Source organism: Cotesia glomerata, linkage group LG4 (genome assembly GCF_020080835.1).
Source record: "Cotesia glomerata isolate CgM1 linkage group LG4, MPM_Cglom_v2.3, whole genome shotgun sequence".
In the NCBI taxonomy this organism is placed as follows: domain Eukaryota; kingdom Metazoa; phylum Arthropoda; class Insecta; order Hymenoptera; family Braconidae; genus Cotesia; species Cotesia glomerata.
The window spans coordinates 27513563-27525571 of NC_058161.1; the positions used below are offsets into that span (position 1 = coordinate 27513563).

The 12009-nt window shown below is 30.7% G+C and overlaps 1 protein-coding gene across 1 annotated transcript in view; it reads left to right on the top strand.

Annotated features, from left to right (window-relative positions):
* The window catches only part of LOC123262422 (protein Skeletor, isoforms B/C), a 30608-nt gene extending 18599 nt beyond the window's left edge, over positions 1 to 12009 (top strand). Inside the window, exons 6-11 of the mRNA XM_044724619.1 lie at positions 3063 to 3162; positions 3289 to 3473; positions 5653 to 6304; positions 10284 to 10702; positions 10787 to 10927; positions 11952 to 12009. Of these exons, the coding sequence (XP_044580554.1) occupies positions 3063 to 3162; positions 3289 to 3473; positions 5653 to 6304; positions 10284 to 10702; positions 10787 to 10927; positions 11952 to 11984 (1530 nt within the window). The 3' untranslated portion in view covers positions 11985 to 12009. The remainder of the gene's footprint in view (positions 1 to 3062; positions 3163 to 3288; positions 3474 to 5652; positions 6305 to 10283; positions 10703 to 10786; positions 10928 to 11951) is intronic.

Genomic DNA, 12009 nt, shown 5'->3' on the forward strand with positions numbered 1-12009 from the left:
ACGTCACTTTTTGTAAAATAAAATAAAAACTGTCATTTCTCATAAGACTCAATTTTTAATTCTACAACTTTAAAAGCTCAATATTTTCTACTGTTCTCTTGTGCTTTTCAAAAATTTAGATGGCTTATTATCTTACTTTAATTTACTAATACGTCAAATTTCATCAAATTTTAAACGGTAAATCTCTAACTGAGGGTAATACCTTAAAACCGTAAAAAAAGAAAAAAATATTGTCAGAATGGTGAGCTAGAATATCTTCCAACAATATTTAGTCAGAATTACGATTCGGTTATTTGATTTCTGGATTCATTTGTTAAGCTCAAACATACAACGAATGGCGCTCGTATAAGCAAACGCAGTTTACTTAGTAGAGGCAACTATTTTGTCAACGCAAGGATCTGTATTAGCTAAAGTAGCTATTCGATGAATTCTCATCGGATAGGAAATCGCAGATTATGCACAATTTTGCCTTTTATAGAAACGTTTTTAATTTTTTAGGACTAACAATTAGCTGATTCAGGGTCGCGAATTATTAAATTTAAGGGCCAGTTTTTCAATCCAAGATAAAATTTTATCCAGGATAAAATTATTATTGCCAGTATATTTATATATATGAAATATATAGATATATTTTATCATTGGATGAAATTTTATTCTTGATTGAAAAACTGGCCCTAAAAAATTTGTACTTTTTAGGTAAAATACAATTATAATAATTGTAATTATTATTTGAATCCTCCATTGAAGAAACTAGTAATGCATATTGCATTAAAAATTAATAATTAATTATTAATTCGTTAAAAAAAAAAATGTTAATTACTTATGTTTGGTTTTTTCTTTCCTTAAATTTTTTTCGTACTTTGAATTTATAAAAAAAATTTACCAAAGAGTCGATAAAATTTAAAATGATTACTTTTTGAAAAATGCATAAATTTTATTATTAATACGTTTAATTTTTCAAATAATACATTGATTAAATTTTCTATTAATAAAATGCTTCCACAATTCTAATTTACCCTGGCGGATCTAAAATACCGTAGAATTACGATATTATACGGTAAAAATACGGTCGATATACCGTATGGCCACCGTAGATTACTGTAGCATTCTATTTGCACGGTAGAAACCGTAAAATACCGTAGCGTACAGTAAAGAAGGTGAAATTACGGTATAGAACGGTAAAATTACGGTACAATTACGGTAGCGTACGGTGAAAATACGGTAGAATATATACTTCTGAACTTTCCGCACTACCGTATTCCAATGGTAACCTACCGTCAAATATACCTTATTTTAGCGATAAGTTACCGTACAATTACGGTACATTACCGTACAATTATGGTACTTCAGCGTACAAAAACAATACTTTTTTTACCGGATAATCATAGTATTTTACTAAAAATTACGGTATTTTACCGTACAATCACGGTATCTTACCGTACAATAACGGTAAATTACTGTATAATCACGGTACTTTGCCGTACAATCTCCGTAATTCACGGTCTCATACTGTATTACGGAAAATCACTGTACGTACCGTACTCTACCGTACCCTACCGTAAATTTGCCGTACATTACCGTACTCTACCGCACTTTGGATCCGTCAGGGTAATTATGAAATCTATCAATATATCACCATTATATAATTAATAATAATGATAAAATTATTTCACGGGAAATTATACTTGAATTGCATGAACTAAAAATACGTTTAAAAAATTTTATAAATCACTAATTAAGTTTTATCAAAAATAATTTGACACATTTCAAATTATTTTATTAATTATGAACACGGATTTGAATTTTATAAAAGTTAGCTTCATGTTACTTGATTCTTTAATTTTAATAAAATTTAATTTTTCATCATTCGTAATAATAGTAATTTTAAGAAATTCATCAACGCCTGAAATAAATTCTACGATCGTAATTTTGACGATTTATCGTAAAGAAACACTCCACAACTAAATTAGCTATAGACCGTATCGCAAAGAAAAATTAGTATAAAGTGTACAGCCAAAATATACTCATCTTAACAATATTTTACTGTCTTTGTAATTATCTTTGAAGAATTTATTTTCAATTCATTAAGAAAAAAATTTATAAAAATTTTATGTCAAGACAAAGCATAAATATTTGTCCACCAGCTTAGAATTGCACGCCTCATAAGCGAAGCGGATGAAGTTGAGCTCTACACTCGCTTTACAAAAATCAAGCGATTTCTTGAACTAAAATTGTCTCTATTTATTTTCTATCGCACTTGTAGAACAATATTTAGATATAAATATCATGGAAAAACACTAGTTTCAACACATAACATTTTTAAAAGACATTTTACTTTTTAAATAAATAAAAAAAAAAATGCTCCGTGGACGTCCGTGTGTCAAATGTATGTATGGAAACTGGTGTTGTCACGATAACTGCCGAAAAACTTGACTGATCAAGTCCATTTTTTTTTAAACGCTCCAGTATTATCTAAAACTGAGTCTTTTCGAAGATCACGGTCTAATTCAATGTAGTTTAATTATAATTAGCAATAATCTAAAATCCACTTATCGTTTGTATATCTATTTCTATGTAAATAAGCTTTGTTTACCACACATGCGCAGTACCTTTCTTTTCTGGGTGGACAATGGCGCGAAAGATTTAAAAGTATTTTTATTTTAATCAATTTCATTATGAAAAATAAGATTATGAGGCGTGCGCTTTAGGATTCTCCAAACTTAAAAAATTTTTTTTTTTCGGTAAATTAATTGACTAATTCTGTAGAAAACAAATACCAATTTTATATAGCCGTTTGGATTGTATTTAATATTGAATTTTAAACGTTAAATGTAAGAAGAAAATTCAATTGATAGTCTACGATATTTCTTCTTTTTATACTTAAAATTTTTTTAATTTATTCATTAATATTTCTTCTGTAGATATTATGATTGAAAAATTTAAAAATTTAAGCTGAATATTCTTTATACGTGATAGAAAAATTTCTTCTCAATTGGAAGATGATCAGATATAAACTTTTTTTCCGAAAAATGTGTTAATTTCTCACCAACTTTATTTTTCAGTCGAAATTAAATTGTGAAGTACTCGACGATAATTTAACATTTGAGGTAAGATGGGCCGTTGCTGGTGAAAGTATAGTTATACAACTTGTCTCACGTTTAGGTAATTATGGCAATTTAAATTTAAATTATTATTATTTCTTCTTCATTCTGCAAATGAACGAAATTGTAATGCTACAAAATGAATTTAATTATCAAGATATTAATGTTAATGTTGTTACTTTTTTAGATGACAATAATTACATGTCATTCGGGTTGTCAGCTAATCCAGAGCGTAGTCTGATGGTGGGCGGTGATGTTGTAGTGGCCTGGGTTGACAAAGAGACATTGCAAGGGTACGCGATTGATTATATACTAGACGGTAAATCACAATGTTCTGGTAAACGTGGTAGTTGTCCGGATACTCGTATACAGGTATTTTCTTCTTTTGATTTATTTTTATTATTATTGTTATTATTTTTGGGAGTTTCACTTCTTTTTGTTTCTCTGTTTTGGCAAAAATACCAGTATTAAATATGGGCTCTGTGACAAAACTTTTTTTATTACTTGTTCCGAGATTATAGATTGAAAAGAGTTGTTATATTTAAAGAAAATGAACATTTCAATTTTTTTTTTTCACGCAACGAAAAAAGTTTTAATTTTGCAAAAAAAAAAAACTTAGCCCTAATTAATCTCAAAATTTATTAATAAATAGAAAAGAAAATATTAATTTACAAGCTTTGTGTCACTAAAAAGCTGTTTGTTAGAAAAAAAAAAAAAAAAAAAATTTAAGTTTTTAAAAAAAATCAAAAATTACTTATCGAGTTTTAATTTTATTTGATAAATTTAATATTCGAAAAATTCTCATATACTTATTTTAATAATAAATAATTTTTTTGAAAAAAAAGAAGAAAAAATTTTTTCAAATTAAAAAAAACATCTAAAATAATTTGAATTTCTACTTTTAAAAAATGAAGAAATGATAAGTGATACAAATAAAAATTTTTTAGTACCCGTAACTAGTGAAATATTCTAATGAGCGCAGTTATACTACTAACGGCCGTAATTAATATTGATGAGAATTCTAATGCTGATCATTGGCATAATTGAGCTTAATTGGGATGTTGCATTCGTAATTGATAAGTATTGTCATGAGATGAGTAAATTTCTGGATAAAATGTTGATAAAAAGCTTTTAATTTAAATAGATAAAAATAAATAGATAGATAAAATAAATAAATAAATAAATAGATAAAAAGACTTTCAAGATGTCTTGTCTTGAATCTTGTCTTCTTGGTTAAGAGGTCAATATCTTCAGTCGACAACTATTGTCATTTGATTCAAGAGTATATTATTTTGGATCGATATAGAAACTTCTAAAATTCTTTATCCTCGAACAAGTCTTCAAAAATAGCAATAATTTTGTGGTCTTCTAAGAAATTTTTATTATTTGTTCAAGAAAATATTTCTTCATTCAAAATACCAAAAAAAAATTTTTAAAAAGCCAAATTTTTACTTCAACGTATTTGAGACTTTTTTTATTAAAAAGTAACGGAATTAAAATTTTCTGCTCTTTTTTTATTATGATTTATTAAAATTTAATATGAAAGAAAAAATCTAAATATCTAAAAAATTGAAATTGTTAAGAAAATACTTTTTTTGAATTAATTAGATTTTTTATTTGTAATTTTGTGGCTGGTGATAATTTTTTTCTTATTTTCAATTTAAAAAAAAAAAAGACTTTAAAGTAAATAATATTAATTTTCGAAGTAAACTACACTGAGAAGAAAAATTGTTATCCAGAAAATAATATCTTATTTCAAGAATTTATTGAAATGAACCATTCAAATTCATTAATTTTTAAAAGGAAGAATATAAACATTCGATCTTTATTATAAAATATTAACCTTTATTTTAAAATAGGTGAACGAATAGTTTAACTTGAATTCAATAAGAATTACTTTTATCAATTCAACTAATTATCCTTACAAAATACATTAGAAAATACCTCACAAAATCCTTACAAAATATATTCTTAATAATTATTAAAAATAAATTTTTTTTTCTTTTAATGTAATAGAAGAATTTGTTAATATTTAACAAGCTTTATTTACTGTCAAAACATTACATTTAATAAGTATTTATTAACAGTTAATAAACAGTCAGTTAGATTCAATTATTTCTTCAATACAATTTATTAAAAATCGATAAATTTTTATTAACAGCTGAAGAATATAATTTATTAACAGTCAATAAATCGCTTATTAAATTTAATTTATTAACGATTAATAAATATACTTTTCTTCCCATAAAATATTCATCAAAAGTTTTAGCTTTTTTTTAAACCAATAAATAATTAAACTGTTTCTAAATAAATGAAATTGTACAGTTTATTTTTTTCCAACCATTAAATTTCCATGGATTATTTCGTTCACTCTTTCGAGAGTATTAACATCCTATTACTTCTCGAATAATTTATTCACATCCTAAAAAAATCCGCAAATAATCCCCAGCAGAACAAATTAAACAGAGCAAACAAAAAAAACTAGCTAAAAAAAAAATAAATAAACAAAAGTCAAATAAAAAAGCTAACTCAATTAATTTTCCGTTTAAAGGACTCAACAAATTCAATACGTTTACTAAACGCTGCAATGGTAAATGGCTACAGCATAATAACATACCAAAGACCATTAAAAGCGTCCGATGAATTGGATCTCGAGATAAAAACAAACCGTTCCCAAGCAATTATTTGGGGTATTGGTCCATTAAATGAAAGAAATGAGGTCAGCTTCCACACTCACTATCTCAAGAGCGACAAATTAATTGAATTTGGACGACCTGCCGCCTGGAATTGCCCAATGCCTGAGACCGATGACGATCAATATGAAGAAGACTTCTCTAGTCTTCCGAAGAAACCAACCACTGATACTCAAGCCAGTAACACCAACAATAATCATAACCGTAATCATAGTCATGATCGTAATAATAGAAATAAGAACAGTCCGAGACCGACCGAAGATATCAGCAGTTTTACCAACACCACCGGTAACAGCAATCACAAGCAAAATGTTGAAGAAGATATTCCAGTAAAGCCAACCACTCGTCGGCCAACTTCCCGACCTAGAACTTATACAGCTACTCCAGCACCCGCATCGACTGCCAATGCGTGGGAAATTCCGCCCATTCAGTGTTATGAACCAGAAGATGGTAACTTTTATGCGCAGCTAGGTCCTACTGGTGGTAAACATGGTTACCCGGCAATAACAGGTACTTTTTATTTTTAGCTGATTTTATAGAAATCTAACTATTGCATTTGGCGGAACTTTTTAAAAATTTTGCTCTTTATCGACTCTCACTCAGTGGAAATATATATATTTACTAGCTGTTACTCGCCTGCTCCGCTGAACGCTTTATAGAATTGCATTTTTAGATCTAGACTTGAAATTTAATTAGAGTATAATTTTGAATTGCACAGATTTCAAATTCTATCGAATTGGCATGTACCTTTTGTCCATGTAATTATTCTAGCTAATATTCATTGTAACTTTCAATCTGCAATCATTATAACATTCCCGTGTCTTTATTACAAAAATGAATAGTAATTGATATGAAAAAAAAAATTTGTAATGAGCATTGAAAGTTTCAGTTAAATAAACTGCAGGTCTCATAAGTGAAGAAATCTGCCTAGTATATAAACATAACCAATAGAATTGAAAAATTTATTTTAAACAAATGACAATCGAATAGAATAAATTTAGTTACAATAAAAACTCATTATTTCTAAGTCAAAAAAATTAGGAAAACGGTTGACCCTGAAGGCCATCCCTGCAACTTCCCGCTAATTCCATACTTAGGCGCTTAAAATTGCACCAATGACGTTTTTGAGCTCTTCGAGCTCAAAAATACAATTTATGGGTTATTTTGAGCTGTCCGAGCTCAAAGAGATTACTTTCCTATGCTTTAAAGCTCTTCGAGCTCAAAAGTCTGATAGAGATTTGATAAGACACTATTTTTTGAATTTTTAAACCGCAATAACTTTTGAATGAATAAACCGATTTTTACACGGTTAGAAGCAAACGCAGTTTTTCAAGCCTCACAAAGAATCTTAAATTTTGAATTGATCGCGCTAGGAATTTTGGAGTTATTCCGAAAAAACACTTTTTTCGGTTTTCTTTCGTTCACGATATCTCTCGAACGAATCAACCGATTTTGACCGGACTGATGGCGATCAACGTGGTTTTTCAAGGTTAAGAGCTGATTAGTTTTTGGAATTGAACCTTTAAGCCGTTTAAAAGTTATTCCAAAAAAACCACATTTGAAAAAAATTTTTTTTTCAGTTTTTTGAAGATTTCTCAAAATCTATTGATCTGAATCGGTCCAAATAGTTTTCAAAATCTAAGTTTGGTCAAGTTTTTTCGAATGGCACCAACCGCGATGAAATCGGTCAAGCCGTTCAAAAGTTATAAGCGGTTCACATACTTTCACACACACACACACACACACACACACACACACACACACACACACACACACACACACACACACACACACACACATACACGCACGCACGCACGCACACACACACACACACACACACACACACACACACACACACATACAGACACCGTGACAACCTCGCGGGGATAGTCAGGGAAGCTTCCTGTGACCTTCAAACGTCGAGATCTGATGAAAACTCGATTTTTGCAAAACGGGGTGAAAACAATAACTTCCCGATTTTTGAAAATCTTCGATTTTCTTAGCGGGAAGTTAAAAATATAGGTTCCGGATAAGTAATCACCGGCCTATCATATATTAAAACCTTCTCCGAAACACGCTGCATCTTATGGTATAAGTATTATTTCGATCGGTTCAGTAGTTTTCGTAGTATAACCGAATAAAAAAACCAGCTCTCCATTTATTATTATACTGATAAAAAATTTAACTTGATTCAAGAGAAAAAATCTTGAATCAAGAATACCGTTTTGAAAAAAATAATTTTCTTGAGTCAAGAGGAAAAATTCTTGAATTGAGAATAATTTCTCGACTTAAGAATTTTTTCTCTTGACTCAAGAAATTGATTCCCTTCAAAATGGTACTCTTGGTTCAAAATGTTTTTTCTTGAATCAAGTTAAATTTTTTATCAGTGTATAGATACGTAGTTACCCTGATAGCCTCCTTAACTGAAACTTGCTGTCAATATACGTCTGAAATTTGAAACCAACTTAATGGAAAGAGTTAGAAAAGCGAACGGATTCAGTTAAGTTGCCTATAAGTTACTTTGCAATTTGATGTCAAGACTTCTGTGCAGGTATTTCAGTCAAGTTGTAGTAAAGTTGAAAGAAAACTTAACTGTAAGTTTCATTATTAATTTGCATTTGAATTGCAGCCATAGATTTTCGTCAATTTTTTTACAACTATTATTCAGTGAAGAACTACCGTAAACTTGATGCTAAGTTAATCGTAACTAATGAAAGTCAACTACTTTCTGAGGAAGCGCTGGCTATCAGGGTACCCAAGCGGTACAAATTATTTTTTATTAATGTTTTATTGAGTTTAAGTTGACCATTATTAATTTTTGACTTCTTTTTGAGTAAAATCTACTAAAATATTTTTAACTTCCCGCTAAGAAAATTGAAAATTTTCGAAAATCGGGAAGTTATCGGTTTTACCCCGTTTTGCGAAAATCGAGTTTTCATCAGATCTCGACGTTTCAAGGTCACAGGAAGCTTCCCTGACTATTCTCGCGATGGTGCCCGTGCGGCTGTGCGTGTGTGTGTGTGTGTGTGTGTATGTGTGTGTGTTTGTGTGTGTGTAAACCTCTTATAACTTTTGAACGGCTCGGCCGATCGGATCGAAATAGGTGGCGATCTAAAGAGTATTATTTCCATAAAATTTCGTGAAAATTTGAATCGATTCGGTTCGCTAGATTTTGAGAAATCTCAAAAATAAAATTTTCAAAAAATCATTTTTTTGCAATAACTTCTAAACGGCTTCACCGATCAATTCCAAAAACTATTCAGCTTTTAAGTTTGAAAAACCACGTCGATTGCCACAAGTCCCGTCAAAATCGGTTGATTCGTTCGGGAGTTATCGAAAACGAAAAATTTCGACACAAGTGTTTTTTTTACATAACTTCGACATTTCTTTTCGGATCGTTTTTAATGAAATGAAATAATTATTAGATCCTAAAAAATCACGTCGATCGCCACCAAGAAGGTGAAATTCGCTTTATTGGTTCGTGAGTTATCGTTGTCAAAAAAATTCGGAAAAAGTGAATTTTTGAAATTTCTCTAAGATTTCCGGTTCGATCAGTTTGTGTTCAAAAGTATATTATAGATTCTGAAAAACTGGGTGGAATATTGCCAACAGCGTGAAAATCGATTCATTCATTCAGAAATTATTGCAGTTTGAAAATTCAAAAAATACTGCTTTATTAAACCGCTATCAGACAGGTATATCGGGGTCAGAAAGCTTAGGACAGCTTACTCTATGAGCTCAGAGATCTCAAAATAACATATAAATTATATTTTTGAGCTCGAAGAGCTCAAAAACGTCATGTGCAATTTTAAGAGCTTATTTATAGAATTAGCGGGAAGTTGCAGGGATGGCTTTTAGGGTCAACTGTTTTCCAGATTTTTTTTCTGACGCTTAAGTCGTTTAGAAATGACAAATTCAAAAATTTTGGAAATTTCAAAAAAACTTATTTTTATAAGTTCTTCCGAAAATAACTTCTGAATGCAATAATTTAAAGAATTTCAACAAAACGCATCTTAAATATCATAAAATAAGCTTCAATTTTCATGTCTTTTTTTTATTTTTGAACGAAGATTACCGACACATTAATGATTATTTGATGAAATTTTACTATTGGACACGTAATAGACTGTATCAAAAATTCGACTATTTTTTTTTAAATTACTCGAAAAATATTGTTCAAAACGTTGAAAAAATGATCCTATGAAAACGGCAGTTCTTAATTTAAATATTAAGAGGTTGCTCATAGCGATTTTTTATTTCCAGTTTGATTAACATGGGAAAATTTTCTTTTTAAACTTTGTAATTTTTTAACTCATAAACAGATTGTCATAAAAGTATAACCAAAATATATTTTTGTAGGGAATTAAACGCTCTACAAAAAAGTTTCTCATAATTTTTTTATAATTTTACTTCTTTAAAATCTATTTAAGGGCAAACTTATAAAAAATTTAACATTGTAAACTTCAATTATATTCTATTGATTTTCCAGGTCACGTTGGTTGGGGAGTTTCTTGGTACATAAACGGTTTATTAATACCCGAAATAAACGTAGTTCGTGGTCGTGAATATACCTTCGTAATAGAAGCTGGAGATGACCCCGATATACCCGCCAAGTACCATCCATTCTACATAACCGACGATTCAGTTGGTGGTTACATGCACAAGAGTCCCGAAGAACGTGCTAAGGTCAAAATATTTGCTGGAGTTGAACGTCGAGGTTCTAACTTAGTACCAACCGGTGTTGGGCAGTATTGCAGTTGGGTCCATGACCCCAACGCACCGGAAGCTGATAGTTATGCTTCTTTCGGTGCATTCCAACGTTCTTTAACACTTATCTGCGAACCGGGTACTCCCGGCTTCATCAGATGGACTCCCGATAAAGACACTCCAAACACTGTTTATTATCAGGTGAGTAACCACTTCTTTACTTCCTAAAACTAAGTTCTAAATTCCAATCAAAAATCTTGATAACATTGAAATATTTCTTCCCAGTGCTTCACTCATCGTTACCTAGGTTGGAAAATCAACGTCCTCGACAGCTGTGATGAACCCGAAGGATCAGCATCCCAAACCCACCAATCTTACGTGCTACCCGATTCTCAAGTTGATGAAAGCGTCCCAACACCTACTAAGGTAATAGCAACTAGTTATCAACCCCAACCTAAACCTCATCAGCATAAATCTCAACATCAGCTCCAACCTCATCATTATAAGCCGCAGCTTTATCAACATCAACATCAACCTCAGCATCAGCTTTATCAACATCAAACTAACCCGCAATATCATAACCATAAAACTAAAAGTCATCAATTTGAATCCCAAGCTCTTTCATATCAAGGTAATCCTGAAAATCATCATGATCATCAATCTTATCAATCTAAACCTAAGTACCATCATCAAGAATCAAAACCACAATTCCTTCATCAAGAATCTAAGCCACAATTCCTTCATCAAGAATCTAAACCACAATTCCTTCATCAAGAATCTAAACCACAATTCCTTCATCAAGAATCTAAACCACAATACCTTCATCAAGAATCTAAGCCACAATTCCTTCATCAAGAATCTAAACCACAATTCCTTCATCAAGAATCTAAACCACAATTACATCATCAAGAATCTAAACCACAATTCCTTCATCAAGAATTTAAACCCATGTTCCAATATCAAGATTCTAAACATCATCATCAGCTTCATCATCATGATCCAGGAAGTCAACGCTATCCTATCAATGCAATAAACAATGAAATAATTACTAACAACAATTACCCAGTAGCAATGCCACTTACTTCAAAAACGCAGTTGAAAATGTTCCCGCCAAATTTGCCCTATCCAAACTATTACCAATCGCATCACAATAAGCAAGTGTATCAACCGCAACAAACTCAAATCCACCAATCATATCATCAATACCCTTTGAACCAATACCAACATTATCAACTTCATCAACCTCATCAATATCGCAATGGTCATGATATCCCAATGCGCTGGCAATCGCCGCTACCATCTTCATCATCATCAACATCATTAATTCCATCGCCATTATCGCTGCAACGTAACAATTATCAGGAGGATGAGCTAAAACATCAAGAGCAGTCATTAATGAAAATCACGAACCCAATGCCACCCTCTTATAATCCGTATCAATTACTTCCAGATACACGTGGTGGAATCTATAACCAAAACATAAAATTAACGATACCGAGAAATCCAAA